Source organism: Megalops cyprinoides, chromosome 3 (genome assembly GCF_013368585.1).
Source record: "Megalops cyprinoides isolate fMegCyp1 chromosome 3, fMegCyp1.pri, whole genome shotgun sequence".
NCBI lineage: Eukaryota > Metazoa > Chordata > Actinopteri > Elopiformes > Megalopidae > Megalops > Megalops cyprinoides.
The window spans coordinates 12736447-12751185 of record NC_050585.1 but is presented as its reverse complement, the minus strand read 5'-3'; the positions used below and the strand labels follow the sequence as shown (position 1 = coordinate 12751185).

At 48.2% G+C, this 14739-nt stretch overlaps 1 protein-coding gene across 3 annotated transcripts in view; it reads left to right on the top strand.

The window, feature by feature from the left end:
- Nucleotides 1-14739, top strand: part of specc1 (sperm antigen with calponin homology and coiled-coil domains 1) — an 83782-nt gene that overhangs the window by 33932 nt on the left and 35111 nt on the right. For all 3 annotated transcript variants that reach the window (XM_036525343.1, XM_036525344.1, XM_036525345.1), the window contains one exon: nt 12007-13544. In XM_036525343.1, coding sequence (XP_036381236.1) covers nt 12007-13544 — 1538 coding nt within the window. The remainder of the gene's footprint in view (nt 1-12006; nt 13545-14739) is intronic.

Here is a 14739-nt window from a genome sequence, read left to right as displayed (position 1 = left end):
CTGGAAGAAATCGCCAGGCTTTGCCACGGTTATCTAAATACGCTGTCATTTCCTGTTGTCCGACTAGCCGTGTTACGATGGGAGGGGCAGTTCAGATTAATGCGAGGTTCAGCAGTGATATCCACCTGCATACCAGCTGTCACCTCCAATGTACTGACATCACCCTCCGCTGCTGAAATAGTATAGACAACCCCCATTGCCGTCTGCCAGAGCTCCTTCGTGGTACCGCGTTCCTCCGCAAATATGTAGAATAGGAATTACTGCCTGAGGTCGATGATTGAGGTGATTATTGCCCTGCCCAGTAAGTGTGTTATGCTCGTTCACAGCTGCGTTGATCCACTGTGGGAAAAATCTCACGGCAGTTCATCACACCCTCACAGAGCTGTGGCTCATCATATTCCTCTCCACCACTTTCACCACTGCCTTTGTACCCATACTCTATTCATAAACTGCTTCGACTCGCAGGGCATCAACTGATCGATCGCAAGCGTATGAATAATCTGATACGTTGACAACCCATCCCTTTAAATAAGCTTGGCTAATGTAATGAGAATCGATTATTAAAAGGGGTGGTGTTTTTTTTTTTTTTTGCCACGTGTATTCTCTCTGCTCCGCCGAAGCATGATGAACACCGGCGTGGTGTGCGCCATCGACTGGGTGCTATAAAAGGAGCAGGAGATGGATCTCTCTCATTGTCTTGAGGCACTTCATACCCTGGCACGCTTCACGATTCACTCGCTAATGCAATTTACTCTGGCACATTCCTGTGCCAGCTCCATCAATAAAGATCTCACATGCTAACGTCATCCGACAAGCGGGGCTTTTGTGCCGACACACGCGGGTGGGTGGAGCACAGCCATCGGAACGCCAGAGCACGTCCAGATCCGCCGCAGATGTTCAATGTGTTCCTTATTTTTTCACCCATTGGCGTTTCCAAATCCCGCAGTGTGCTTGGTACATTGGTATTTAAAATTCACCAGGGAGTGGAGTGGGTAGTTTAATCCCTCAAATCATTGCTGCCAGCCAGCGTTTCTAGCATCTGCCTTCATTCGCACAGGACAAAGTCCCCGCGTGGCTCTCCCCCATAACAGGTCCTCTGTCACTCTTTACCCTTTGCTGTAGAGGCCTGGTTGGGTTTAGCTGACATGCACATGCATGGTACTACCAGCGTGGGGCTGCTCCCACAGACGATGTCAGCTCCTTTTCTCTTCTAATTCAGACACACACAGAGTGCTTTCCCATTTGACTAGAGAAAATATATAGGCTGGTTCAAATGTGTTTGTAGCCAAGTGTTCAGGTTAATGCTCATGTGTGAGCTGCGGTTTCAGCATCATAGAGGGAGGGTCAGCTGCTCTTCACTGTCAGCTGTGATATGAAAGTCTATGCCAGGCTGGTATGTACTGAACCAGCACCTGAGGGTGGGAGTCATTCCGCCCCTTTTCAGCAGGTCCTCAGACGACCTTATTTGTAAAATATTATTCGTCGGGGCCTATTTTCGGCTGAGCGGCGGCTCGGCCCGGCGTGTCTGGAGGCGTGCAGAGAGAGGGAAAATCCCCAGCCCGCGGCAAGATGTTTGTCCAGTGAGGTGGGAGAAAGCAAGAGAGAGCCCGAACGATTTCGTGCTCAAAAAAGGACAGCGAGGCCATGCTGGCGGTCACTCCGAGCGTAACTGAAATGCTTTCGGGATCAGTAATTCCGGGAGAGGCTGCCAGAATGTTAGAAGACCAGGGAGGGGCTTGATGGTATGTTTTCTGAGATAACAGCCCTGGAGGAACGATGTCGGTGTCCGCCACGGCGTCCGTGGGTCAGCCGGTCCCGACACGGCGACGCTCCCTGTGGCCTCGGCTCACGCCTGCGGCCATTAGCGGCGTGAGGGAGGAGAAAGGCAAATCAATTAACCCTCAGTGCTGCGCTCTTTCACACGGCCATAAATTACGGGACCCCTGGCATCTTATCAAAGCCGCATAATGATACAGCGCTGTTGCTGTGTTCCCCGAGTGATCATATCTGCTTGAGATTAGTTAGAGCATGAGCTACGATGAGAAATAACGAAATCAGTGCCTTTACCCCACTCTGTGGCCGGAAGAGGCTAAAGGCTCTGGCAAGTGACCGTGCCCTTATCACCTGAGAGAGGACGCTGACACATTCAGCCTGCCGAGTGACCGGTTTCCTTGTCTGCGCATTTGCACGAGTTCCTGAGAACGGCCTCTGCTCAGAGACATCCACGGCATCGTCCGGGAAAAGCTCCCAACGTCACAGCGAGGAAGTCTGTGTCACTCTGCTTTCCCAGAACCTGTTAAAGAAAAGCAGGGCTCTGTACTGTGCCTCTCTGACCCCCTGCTAAACTGTAGCAGGATCCTGTGCAGAACTAGAGAATGTTTCATATATACAGTCAGCCATGTTACTGCACACTTTTAACTTAAAATGATTCATCATACAGTGACAGCAGAAACACCCTATGTGAGGAAGTTGCAGAAATCAACCACACCAACCACGTATTCACCCATACCCTTTTGTTAATATGAAACTGAGGTGAGTTGTAACATTGCGCTTTTAGGCTGAGGAGTGTCGTGTTTGAAGTCATTTCTGTCGTTTGGTACCGCTCTGGGTTGAGACAGAACGGACGCGCGATATGGTGCCCCTGTGCTGTCATTAAACATCATAATCCAGTTGTTTTCCATCCGGGTGGCTCACGCCAGCTCTGCCGTCCAAGCACAAATTGTTTGTTTGTGCTGCTTTCTACACGGAACATAGCAGCTGCCTGTCGGGGTCATCTGGCCATGACGCTGTTTTCTCACTAAACATGTAAATGCTTCATTGTTGATTACATCAACCTCTTAAAAAAAAAAAAAAAACGAATCACTTAGCACCTTCCAAAAACCAGTCCGAAACGCGTCATTTGCTGAACTGCGATAACGGGATTGTATGTCACTGTATGTGGGTGACGCTTGGTAGACTGAACAGGGGGGAAAGGAGTTGTCCTCATGTGTGGCAGCCAGTCCTTAGCTTTTACAGCCTTTTTATATGCCCCTTCTACCTTTTATGGTGTCAGTCCTTCTGTATAATCCATCTGCTAATCATGCACCGACTACGAAAGATGCCCCTCACAAGATTGATCAAGGTGCCCTGGAATTTGGATAACTGTCAACACTTAGACCTATCAGGCATTGTCCTTCATGTTTTTTCTTTTTTAGAGCAGTGGAAGACTCGCAGAGTATGACTTATCCCACTGTAGATTATAGACCCTGATATTTCACAGATGCCATGACTGGTCTGCATTGTTCCCGGCTCCTGTTTTCAGTGACTGCACCGGCAACTCCTTCCCTAATTGCTGTCCTAGCAGAGGGATTTGGGGAGCTGAACATTTGGCATTTCTCACAAGCTTTTCACGTCTCGCAGCGATAAGCTGACGGGGGACTTTGAGCATGGATCGACACCATGCAGGTCAGGCTGGAATCTTTGTTAGCAATACAGTACTCTTATTGTTAGCATAGGTGTCGAACTCATGATCACCAAATCCTCTAGAACAAAAACACTGTGATAAATATTGTCTTCAGTCTCTGTCAAGATTTCTTGGGTACACTTTGTGTCAGTTGCCTGCAGTGCTTCGCAGTTGTACAAGCAAGTTTGTTTTACATTCTCTAGCCAATTTGTTTAAAGATTCACATGTATTTTTGTTGACACGCGGGTGTGCTTATTTGAGTGTGGAACTAACCGGGAAGGTTTGAATCAGTTTGTGGCCCTTTGCAGGAGCATTCAAGACCAAGCCTGTGTTCTTAATGTCCTGCTTGGACATCACAGTCAGTTTCACTGGGGTGTATGAGACCATGGCAGCTCCTAGAGAAAGAGCTGAGTTTGGGATGTATAAAGCATCGGCTGAGGATTTGATTTAACTTGTACCATCAGCTGGGAACATTGCATTTGAAGGCCTTAACAAGGTTATGCTTTTTATTTTTGTCTGAGAACCTTGTTTAACCCCTTGAGAAACACTGTGAGATAGATGAGATCTTTCAGTGTGGTTTATTTTGTCATGCCAGCGTGATTTGATAGACAATCGTCATCATCTGATTTCCTCTGCTTTGATCCATCCTCTAACATCACCTACAGCCCCTGAAAGCTGAACCCTCTGATTTCTTTGCTGATGTGCTAATGTCCTTGTTGTCTTTATAGATATGCGTCATTCCAAGTACAGTGCTGTCTCTACATGAAAAACTCATCAGTACCTGTGGCATTACAGTGCTAATGCCTTCACAAAGACCCTTGTTGCAGGGTGTGCGTTGGATCAGCTGTGACCAAGGTGGCAAGCTCCTTTAGTTTTGGTCCATGCATTGTTCACCAGACAGTTTGGTTTTCATAACTCCAATTTCGTCTGTTTCCTCTCCGGTGAAGACCACAAAGTTTCTAATCTCTCTAATTATAAACAGTGTCTGAAATAAGTGACATCAAAGATCAAAGGGACTTTTAGGCCAGAAATAAATAAGGCCAAAGAAGAATGCTGACATTAGATCCCATGCACACCGGGTATTAACTCCCAAGATGTACAGCTTGCTATCTGTGCGGTTACATTTGTTTCACTTTGTAGAATTACTTGGCTAAAGATGTGACTCCCCCAATGTCTACTTTTCACTTTTGATTATATGCACTGCCCTGAGTAATCAAGTAATGGTCTCTGCGCTGTATACATTCCGCAAGGAATCGCAAGTCAAAATGTCAAGCTCCGAATGAGTCAGCCGTTTGATCTCATCAGTAAGCACTCGCTCTCATGGTGATTTACCTCTTCCATTCTGCCTGGTTCATTCGGCCTAATGCATATAACGTCCCGCTGTATTTATACGCAGGTTCATTAGCCGCCGCAGGGCCAGATCACTCCACCTCAAAGGCAGGGTTGATCTCATGCATAACCACGCCATACCTACCCGCGGGATTAACAAATTAATGTTTCTTCCCTTTACGCAACTGCGCCTTGATTGGGACCAGGCTCGGCGCTGGCCAGAGCGGTGCCGACCAGACTTCGATTGCTTTGCTCACTGTGTTATTCGCATGGTCTTTTTATGGGCTCTTCTCGGTTAGCGGTTTTGGCAGGGAGACAGTGTGGGTCACTGGGAGCAGATACTGCACGGACTCGCTGGTTATCGTGGCCTCAGATCTGAGGCAGAGCGCTTGTATTTCCATGATAATAGCCAGAGAGACTCCGTGGCAGCATGTAAGATTTGTTAAAGTACAGAACAAGGAAGGTTCTGTTTGGTTTAAGGATCCGCAAATCAGACACTGGACACTTTCCCAAGCGCATGCACCGATTCTCAGCGCAGTCATTTCCTGAGCTGAGCACACTTGACACCCGTTAAGGGCAAATAATTAGAGCAGCCTCCCTCCTGTGTATTCAGACAAGCTCAATGTTCCATTATGTTCTATATACTGCATATTCTTCATCATCTTTAGAATAGATAAATATATTGTCCCTTATGCTATACAAATCAGTCCCCTACTCAGTAAACATTTCCAAACGTAGCGTTGTGTAAAGGGGACAGGAAGCTTTTTAAATCCTTTTGTAACGTTTCAGTGTTCCTCCGTGGCCCACTGTAACCATAAAATGTATCTAATAACGCAGGCTTTAAATCTATGCTCAGTCAATAGGATCTGCAGGTCTGCACTGTAATGATGCATTGCCATATGATGTCATGTCCGCCCTACAGTATGACCAATGCTTTGGGATTTCTTAGAGGCCCAAAGAATGAATTTGGTGGGGTACTGTAAGGAGCTCTTTCATTTCAGAAACAGCGAAGGAGAATCCATTCATGATAAAAGCAAGAATCTGAAAAAGATATCTTTGAACTAACGGAGGATGTTACCAATTAGAAAAAAAAGTTGGTCAAAAAAATGTATGTGCAGTTTCCATTAACTGAATGTGAATCCAGTGCACAGCACAGCCCATTTAGTATCCTACAGTGCGCCCTCACTCGGAGTGCCCGCAGTCTCAGTTGCGGTTGGTTTCCTCTTTGGACCTGGAGTGTTTATGTCCTTCTTGACTCCAGTGGAAGGATCCTGTTTAATGACTGTCCTGGACACTGACGGCGGTGACAGCTTTCCTGAATCGGGCCGCTCTGACCGCTCCGTGCGCCAGCCGGAGTGACGCAGATGGAAATTCCTATTTATCTTCTCGCGGTGACCAGAGGGCCGGAGGAATGTCAGAGCCCCGGCCACGCCGGCCGTCCGCGGATAAGCTCTCGCGCTCTGATCCCGGCCTAGCGGGCGGACAACAGGAAACGGCGCCGGCGAGGGAGCCGCGCTCCGGCGGACAGACTGGTATTGTTTGTCTTCACACAGCGCCCACCTGACTGGAAAACATTAGGCAGCACTTCCTGGCACCGCGTCCTGGCACTGGGGGGAAGGAAATTCTTCAGGGCGCATAGGTCGTGGCGGGCTCCTCAGCCACAGGCACGGCACCGAAACGCAAGCGGACGCTCCCCCCCTCCCGCTTTTCGGATATTCGCGCTCGACCGCAACCTGAGACCCATTTGCGTGGTCCCTCTCACCGCACCACTGTAAATCACAGATGAGACCCTGCACAGTGCATGTTGTAAAAGCTCGTAGGCCTGGCTGCAGTGGGATTTGGCAGCTAATGCACATTTATGTGTCTCCTGCTACATTTAGCTGAAAATTTAGGGTCCCCACCCCCAATGAAAAAGACCTGAAATAATTTTAACAGAAATTTGAGGTCATGGGATTAAATGCTGTGAAGATGGAAGATTACAAAGATTTGTGTCATGCACTTGTAATGGATAGTGTCTAGTGCTTTTTAGAGTAGATTTACTTTCTTAAATGCACCCATGTACTGGCATTGTTAAAATTACAACATTTAGGTGCATTCAGTGGGACTGGACCTAGTTGTCTCTGTCATGTCTATGCAAATTGGGCTAACTACACATCTCTTGATTTAACTGTACAGACCGAACAAAGTACAAAAGAGGTTAACCGGTAACTATGTGCGGAATTTTCTTGTTTCATAATTATAAAACAGAGTCCTTCACATGAGAGAAGCTCTTTCAACCCAAAAGCTTTGTCATGCTGTGGGTCCTTTGTTCTAACACCCACAGAGTTTTCTTCCATCTGGAGCAAACCAACATTTAAATAAGACCTATATTTAGGATCCATCTTTCTCTTAAAGCTAGTACTTGGATTTAGTAATGGCATCAGTGTGCGGCTGAAGCTCCAGGAGCTGCTGGCTCATGTGGTTTATGGGGACACCTTTGGAAAGCATTCAGATCCCCAGTCTGAAGAATCCTGATTTACAGGGTCTCTGCGCTGCTGCTCCCGTGAACGAGTACCGCAGACTGGAACAGCACTGACAGCGTGAGCTGTGGAAGTGCAGGATGTCATTAAATTAAGACAGAGCGCCAGAGTCACCCTCTTTTGCCCCTAAAAATAGAAGGGCCTGTCCATCAGGGACCGGGAACGTCAGCACTGATAACTCTGGAGTCAGGAAGCTCGTGTCCCCCAGTTTTAAAATAGTTCCTGTGGTGTTTGTGGATGGTCATGGAGCTGATAAATGCTGTCATACCCATGACTGACCTTTGAAAATTCCTGAGAGTTATATTCATTGTGGCTGCCATCGTGACAGCATTTGTCTGCTCAGATACAGAAGTACAGTATTGCATTGTGTTTGGGCATTTCAAAATGGTGATGGGCTTAATTCAGTCATAAAGCAGCTACATACAGAGCATAAACATACGGGGGAGTTTTAAAATAATGAATAAACCGTACATTAATGGGGTTGGGACGTTATACAAGGAGGTTTTATCTGGGTTTATCTGTATTATGGATATCGGGATATGCATTCGGCATTCCAAGCCTCTAACATTCATCATTAGATTATAGACTTAGCAAAGCTGCACTGATTATTCTTATTTGGTCATGTTAGCAGCAGTTGTGTCGGATTGTACAATGAGACAGAAGCTCTAAAGCTTTGTAGATGCCATGATCTCGTGATCTCATGCCTGCCCCCCTGCCACTGCGATGAGCTGTCATTGTTATCTGTCTGCCCCGTGACACCCGCGCCATCGATGCCATGTTAGGAGATAATCCTAGATCAAGCGTCTCATATCAAACAGCTGCTACTGTTTGGCTTAGGACAGGAGTACAGCAGCAATTTCTATCGCTACTGTGTCATAGCACAAACCGTCCTCTGAGTAGCATTGCAGTAGAGGTCCACCTTAAGCCCTCCAAGCCTGTAGCTGCCTTATGCCTTGGCTGTGTAAGTCACAGGAGCGCTGTAGAGCTATGTTGGACCATTGAGCAGCGTCCGCGATGACCGAACGGCCCCGGATCCATCATCCCATTATCAGGAGGCGGCACAATGATTCATTGTGCATGCACAGGGACGAGTTTGAGTGATGCAATGGCAAAAGTGAAGAAACTGTTCCGAAGCTGTGTTGTGTGAGCGTATGGCTTTTATTCTATTAGCTGTGAATAAATGCATCAGGGGCAAGATGAAGGCAGGGCAAAGAGTGAGCGTGTCCCTCGGCCCCTGATCCCAGAGTTGGGTCAGAATTCAGTCTGACCACAGTGTGGCTTGCTCTTAACTTTCATTTCTTTTTTATATTACTTTCACAGCATTTATGTTAATTTTAGAAACCACCCAAACCGTGGTTGAAATGCCAATGTTTTTGTAAATTCTGTAGTTTTTTTGTTTTTATGTAAATGTCGCAAATGTTTTTTTTGTAAATCTTGTAGAGAGTAAGAAAGCATAACGACCCAATATATTTCAGTTTTGATGAGTAGAGGACTTAGTCTACTTCATGGTGAGGACTTATTTCAGTGGAATCTGTAGCTTCCTTCTTCGGAGAGAATGCATTATTCTTTTTTGAGAAGGAAACGACATGTTCCCGACCGGCCGTGAGCTTCCCTTTTTTCGCTCGATTTGAACAGAACACCTTTTTCTTTCACAGAAGCCGGTTATTCAATCTGAAAGAAGATCAAACATACTAGCCATCTTTGCATAAGTCCTTCCTCTCTGCACAGCGATTTTTTTCTCTTCCCTCTTTCTTAAGCAAACGATCTTCCTGGAAGAAGAAGCCTGATTAGATTCAGTTTGGCTCTCTTTGGCTCTGATCCCAAGGACAGGGATGGTCCGCTTGGCGTGAGGTTCGCGTTTCATATTTACACCCCGAAATAGACTCTGACCTGCCTTTGCTCTCTCCCATTATTATAGCATGGGCGTCGTTTCAAAGAGTGCAGTTGTCACTGATTACTCTCCACAGGAACTGAAAGGTCATCACAGCCCAAGGCAGGCCTGTGGAAACCCATATGCTGACATCTTCAGCTCCACCCTCTATTCTTCAAGAACCTAAAAAAAACAGACTGATGAAGTGAAACTTCGGTGACGTGTGTGTGTGTGTGTGTGTGTGTTCACCCACATGCATATCTACAGTCAGTAAGAATTCTCTGTGTTTTATTTTGTGTCTGAAGTAGGTTATATGATCTTTTGGGTGATTATGTATCATTTTTCAGTGCTGTATATGACCTGAATTGTCATTGGCAGATTTATCATCCGTGATAAGCAGAGTATGGATTACAGATTCCTAATGCTGCAACTCCTGGCACCGCACTGGCTGCACAGTGTTCTGTTGATGCAATATGACAGGTAGCATAACAGATAAGCTAGCAATCTGAAGTTGATGAATTGCTATTGAATTAGAGCTCTCAGTGGGTCAGGGCTTGTCCCAAACTGTCCGAAGCGTTGAGCCAGCGCGCCGCCTCTGTGGTTTCAGAGGATGTGCTGGGCCGCAGTAACCAAAGTGTCTCACTTCACGTGCCGGTGGAATCTCCCTCAAAGCCTCTGGCTTTCAACTCCTGCCGAACCTTCAGACATTCCGCGTGCAGCTCACTATGTAATGAATGATTAACTTGTTATTCGTGAACAACAAAACCAAACAGATATAGTTTCCTGAGATAAACATTAGCGATGTTTAGTAGCAGTGCGCATATGCAAAAAGACCGTAGTCTGTGTTTTTTTGTAGCCTCAGTGATTTACGGTTTAAACCACGGTAACCTAAGTATGCGAAACCGCTGCGTGCCCTGGAGAACGCTCGAAGGATCGGCAAGCCCCCCGCAGCCCGCATTCCGGACAAAGGAGCCACAGTCACCACGAATCGACCCATCAGCTTGGGGGGGGGGGGGGGGGGGGGGGGGGTGTTTAAAGGCCCCTCGGGGGGGTGATTTCCATTTGAAATGAGGCGGCTGCGTGCGGCCAGCGCTGATCCCAGGGCGAGTGGGATACCCCGCTATCTCTCCTTGCGAGCCGCACTGACTTTGCACTGCGGCGGGATTGTACTCACTCGCACAGAGCCGCCTTTGTGCCCCCCGCCGCTGCGGCTCTGTACCAGAGCCTTCTCCGTGCCAGCCCATTGTCGTCACGGTAATAAGACCCCAGTGTTTGTGCCGTTTGCTGATCATTTCAAAACAAACAATAAACCTTTGACAGCCCCTGCTCACGCGGAGCTTTGCAAATGCCCAGAATTCAGAATGTGCTGGAAGACAAAGGGTGTCATGCCCACGCTAATGCCATTGAAATGCCAGATCCCAAGTCTGTAAGCATTTGCTTTCACTGCCTAAAACCGTCCCGTGCACCCAGTCTGGTATGACATTGTGACAGAGCAGAATCTGTGGAGGTTATAATGGAGAAGAATCTGGCATGTGTAGAGCTTATGCTGAAAATCCACCACTTCCATATTTCTGGAAATTGGCTTTGAAAATGTGCCAGTTTCTCGAGTTTCTGGTTTCAAACCACTCTGAAGGTGCCTTATAAATGTTTTGACAAAAGCTTCTCACTTGTGAAAGCTCAATAGCATTTTGTCATCTCACTTTCCACTGTGGGCTTCAAGCCCTTGAAAGTTATGTCCATGTTAAACGATACAGTATACAGTCTGAAGTGTGATAGACCTGAACTCTATCTGTACAAAGGCATGGAATACTTTTAAAACTAGATGCTAGATGGATTAGTGAGCATATACTAACATGCTTAATATGTTGTTCAAACAGAATGTCTGTCCTGCATTAGAATGAAGTATCTCTTGAAATGAATGTATTTCAAAGCTTAACAAAACTTCAACGTAAGCACACCTGGCAACCCAGGAAAATGTGTTATATTTGCACCCTCCAAAAATCTGTCCAGCAGTTTTCCTGGGACAAATTTAGACCTGAAGAGTTGTTTTTGGATCATCAAAGTCCCTGTTAGAATCATGAAAGTATAAAAACAGTGTCTACCCACTCCTTACAGGGTATCTCAGCAAATATTACACACATCTAAAATATGAAATTTGGGTTTGGTTTTTGGTCATATTTAGGCATTTTCTTTTGATGCATTTTCCTTTTTTGCTTGTTGAAATGAAATTTGGTCAGAGGAACTTGGAATACATTTTGATGTGGCTTCAGTCAAATGACAACCATAGAAGCAGCAGATGTCTTCAGTTAGTGTTTATTTTCAGCTTAAATTGTATTACATTGTGATTTTCAATGTGCAACTTAGAAAGTTATATCATCAATTTGATTTATACATACCCTCATGCCTTGGTGTCCCCCTAAGAAAGTTTCTTTCCTCTCTACAACTGAAAACAAACATATATAGCAATGTAGCAAGTTATGTTACCAGTTCTTCATCCTCTTTTCAGCTACCACCCATCTTATACACCAACAAAGCTGCTATGCTACAACATTTTATTGTCCTATATTAGAATTTGTTGAATACAAGCACATATGGTACATTTAATGGAAGCTTACATCATGGCAGCACAGTACATCAATCTGCATATGACCGCGTCTGTCACAGGTTTACAGCACTTCATGTTTTCCCATTATGTTACATTACATTCATTTAGTAGACACTCTTATTCTGAACAACTTCCAGCACAATAAAACAAACATATCAGAAAGAATGAGGCATGGCTTGACCTTAACCGTAACCGTATCCGTAACCCTAACCCTAACCTTGTTCCACGATTTGCTTTTCAGGAGTCGCCTCGGCCAAGAAGTCTGGAATACCTGCCCCCAGAGAGATTCCCCCCACGATAACGAGAGACAGAATCTCCCTGCGGGATCAGCTGCGGACGACCAGCACTAAGAAAATGATCCCCAGCGCTAGCACGTCCAGTCTCTCGACCCTCGCCAAGCACTCCCGCACCTCCCTCAAGACGAAAGCGGACAATGAGACCAACGACAAAGCAGTGCTGGAGTGCCAGGTCAAGGAGCTCCTGGCCGAGGCCAAGGCCAAAGAGTTCGAGATCAGCAAGCTGCGCATGGAGCTGCAACGCTGCAAGGAGAGGGCCACACCCGACGGCGTGTCCCCCGAGGGCGGCGAGCTGGACCTGGAGCAGCTGGCCTCGCAGCCACCGGAGGTGCGGTCTCTGGTGGGGGCTCTGCGGGAGAAGAACGGCCGGTTCCAGCGCGAGCTGGCGGTGCTGAGGGAGGAGAACCAGGCTCTGAAGGAGAAGCTGCTGTCCCTGGAGCACTCGCCCCTCTCCAGCGGCAACAACACCGCCTCCCTGGCCAGCCCCACCAAGCCCTCGGTCAACGGGGTCCTGCCAGACAACGCCAAGTCTCCCGCCAACGGGGGCAGCCCGCTGAAGATCTCCACCTCCTCCAGCAGTGACATCACCAAGGGATCCCCGTCTCCCGACTCCTCCGAGTTTGAGAAGATCCCCTCCCGATCTGACTCCATCAGCAGCGGCGCAGGGGGGAGGAGCCAGGGCGCAGGCGACGCCCACAACCCCGCCCTGGGGGGCAGGGACCTGTCTGTGGAGTGCCTTACAGAGCAGATCCAGAAGATGGAGGAGAGCCACCACAGCACGGCCGAGGAGCTGCAGGCCACACTGCAGGAGCTGGCCGACCAGCAGCAGGTGGTGCAGGAGCTGACGGCCGAGAACGAGAGGCTGGCGGAGGAGAAGGGCCTCCTGCAGACGTCGCTGCAGCAGCAGAGGGAGCGCGTGGAGCTCCTGGCGCAGAAGAACGAGGCCCTCCTGGCCCGTCTGCAGGAGCAGGCCCAGAGCGAGGAGGCGGAGGCCAGGGCCGCCCGCGTGGCTGAGCTGGAGCAGCGGCACGCAGAGCTGGTGGAGAGCTCCCGCTTCGAGAGGGAGAAGCTGGTGGACATTCAGCAGCAGCTGACCGGCAGCCTGCGAGCCCTGGAGAAGGAGCACCAGGAGACGCAGGGGCTCCTCAGAACCCTGAAGGAGGAGAAGGAGCACCTCCAGAGCTGCTTGGAGAAGGAGCTGGAGGCCGCCGGCGAGCTGAGCAGGACGGCGGAGGAGCTGAGGTCCAGCACGGAGGCACTGAAGGCAGAAAACGGCAGGCTGAAGGGTCAGCTGGACATGGAGAGGCAGAAGGTGCAGGAGCTGAAGGCCATGCAGAGCGCCAGCGACAGCACGGAGCTGCAGGGCCTCCTGGAGGCAGCACACGCAGACAAGGAGGGGCTGGAGCTGTCCTGCACCGAGCTGAAGCAGGAGCTAGCGCAGGCCAAGAGCGATACAGAGCGTGTGCAGGGAATGTTGTCCAAGGTGAGTATAACTGTGTGAGGAAGCTGTTTAGCACGCAACCAAACCAATTCAGTCTCCTGGTTCTGCAGCCTCCCATCTGTATTTAGTAAGCTCAATTAGACAGGTAAGGCTCGTTAATCAATGGCTGGGTTACACAGGCAATTACAAATCGACAAGTACCAAAGAAACAATGAACTGTTAGATGTTGACATGAAATGAGCCCAGTTATTGACAAATTAGCAATTTGATCCTTGAGACATTTAACAAGTTAAACAATTAAACAGCTAACAGTTAAACAATTAACAGTTCTGGTTGATAGGTGAAGGTTCACTTTCACAAACTGGGCCAACTTTCTTCCTAAACTGATGTGATTTAAAGCAAGCTTTATATTTGGCTTTTTCTATTTTTGTCCTGGAAGCGCGTGGGTGTAGGTTTTGCATTGTCTAAAGATGGAATTCATTTCTTTTTTTATTCAAAGTCCGTGTGGCAAATGAACAGACTGAATTATGCTGTGCAGAGGTCCTGTCATTCTATAGTGTAGTGCCGCCTCAGTCTGATTTCTCGGGTGGGGACTTCTTCCTCTGGGAGCATCCACAGTCTCATTCTCCTGATAGCTGTGGTGAAAACAGATGTCTTGGCCCTCCGTTGGGGCAACTGGTGTACACCCAAAGGCCTGACCGGAGCTCCAGAGGAAGGGCCTTGTTTACTGTCTGTCACCCATTGGGCTGAAAGAGATTTACATGGAATGCTGCTGTAGGCCAGAGCATTCCACGGTGGACGTAGCCGGCGATGTGCTTCGGCAGCTGATATCAGGGGACAAAGCAGAGGCGCACGCAGGGGTGCGGAAAGATTTGGGCTGGTCCTGGCATCAGCTATCCCTCACGCTGTCTGCACTACTCAGCGTGCCTGAGGACAGGGCAGGCCAGGACATGACACTTCACTCATGGGCATCCTAAATGCCGCTTGCACAGACACACGTACGTGCGCAGTTAAGACGTCCCTGTGACGTTTGTGAAATCTGTTACTGAAAACCCCTTGGGGGGTTTAAAGGGCCAGTCACCAGGTTACTCAATCATCATGCTCTTCTGTCTTGCTCACTCCCCCCCCCCCCCACAGCGTTTTGGTCAGGATGATGTGCCTGCCCGTGCAGTAACGGGAATCAGTTTTGTCAGACTGTAATAGCTTTCAGAGCCCTGCCAGACCGTCTTAAGTTGCC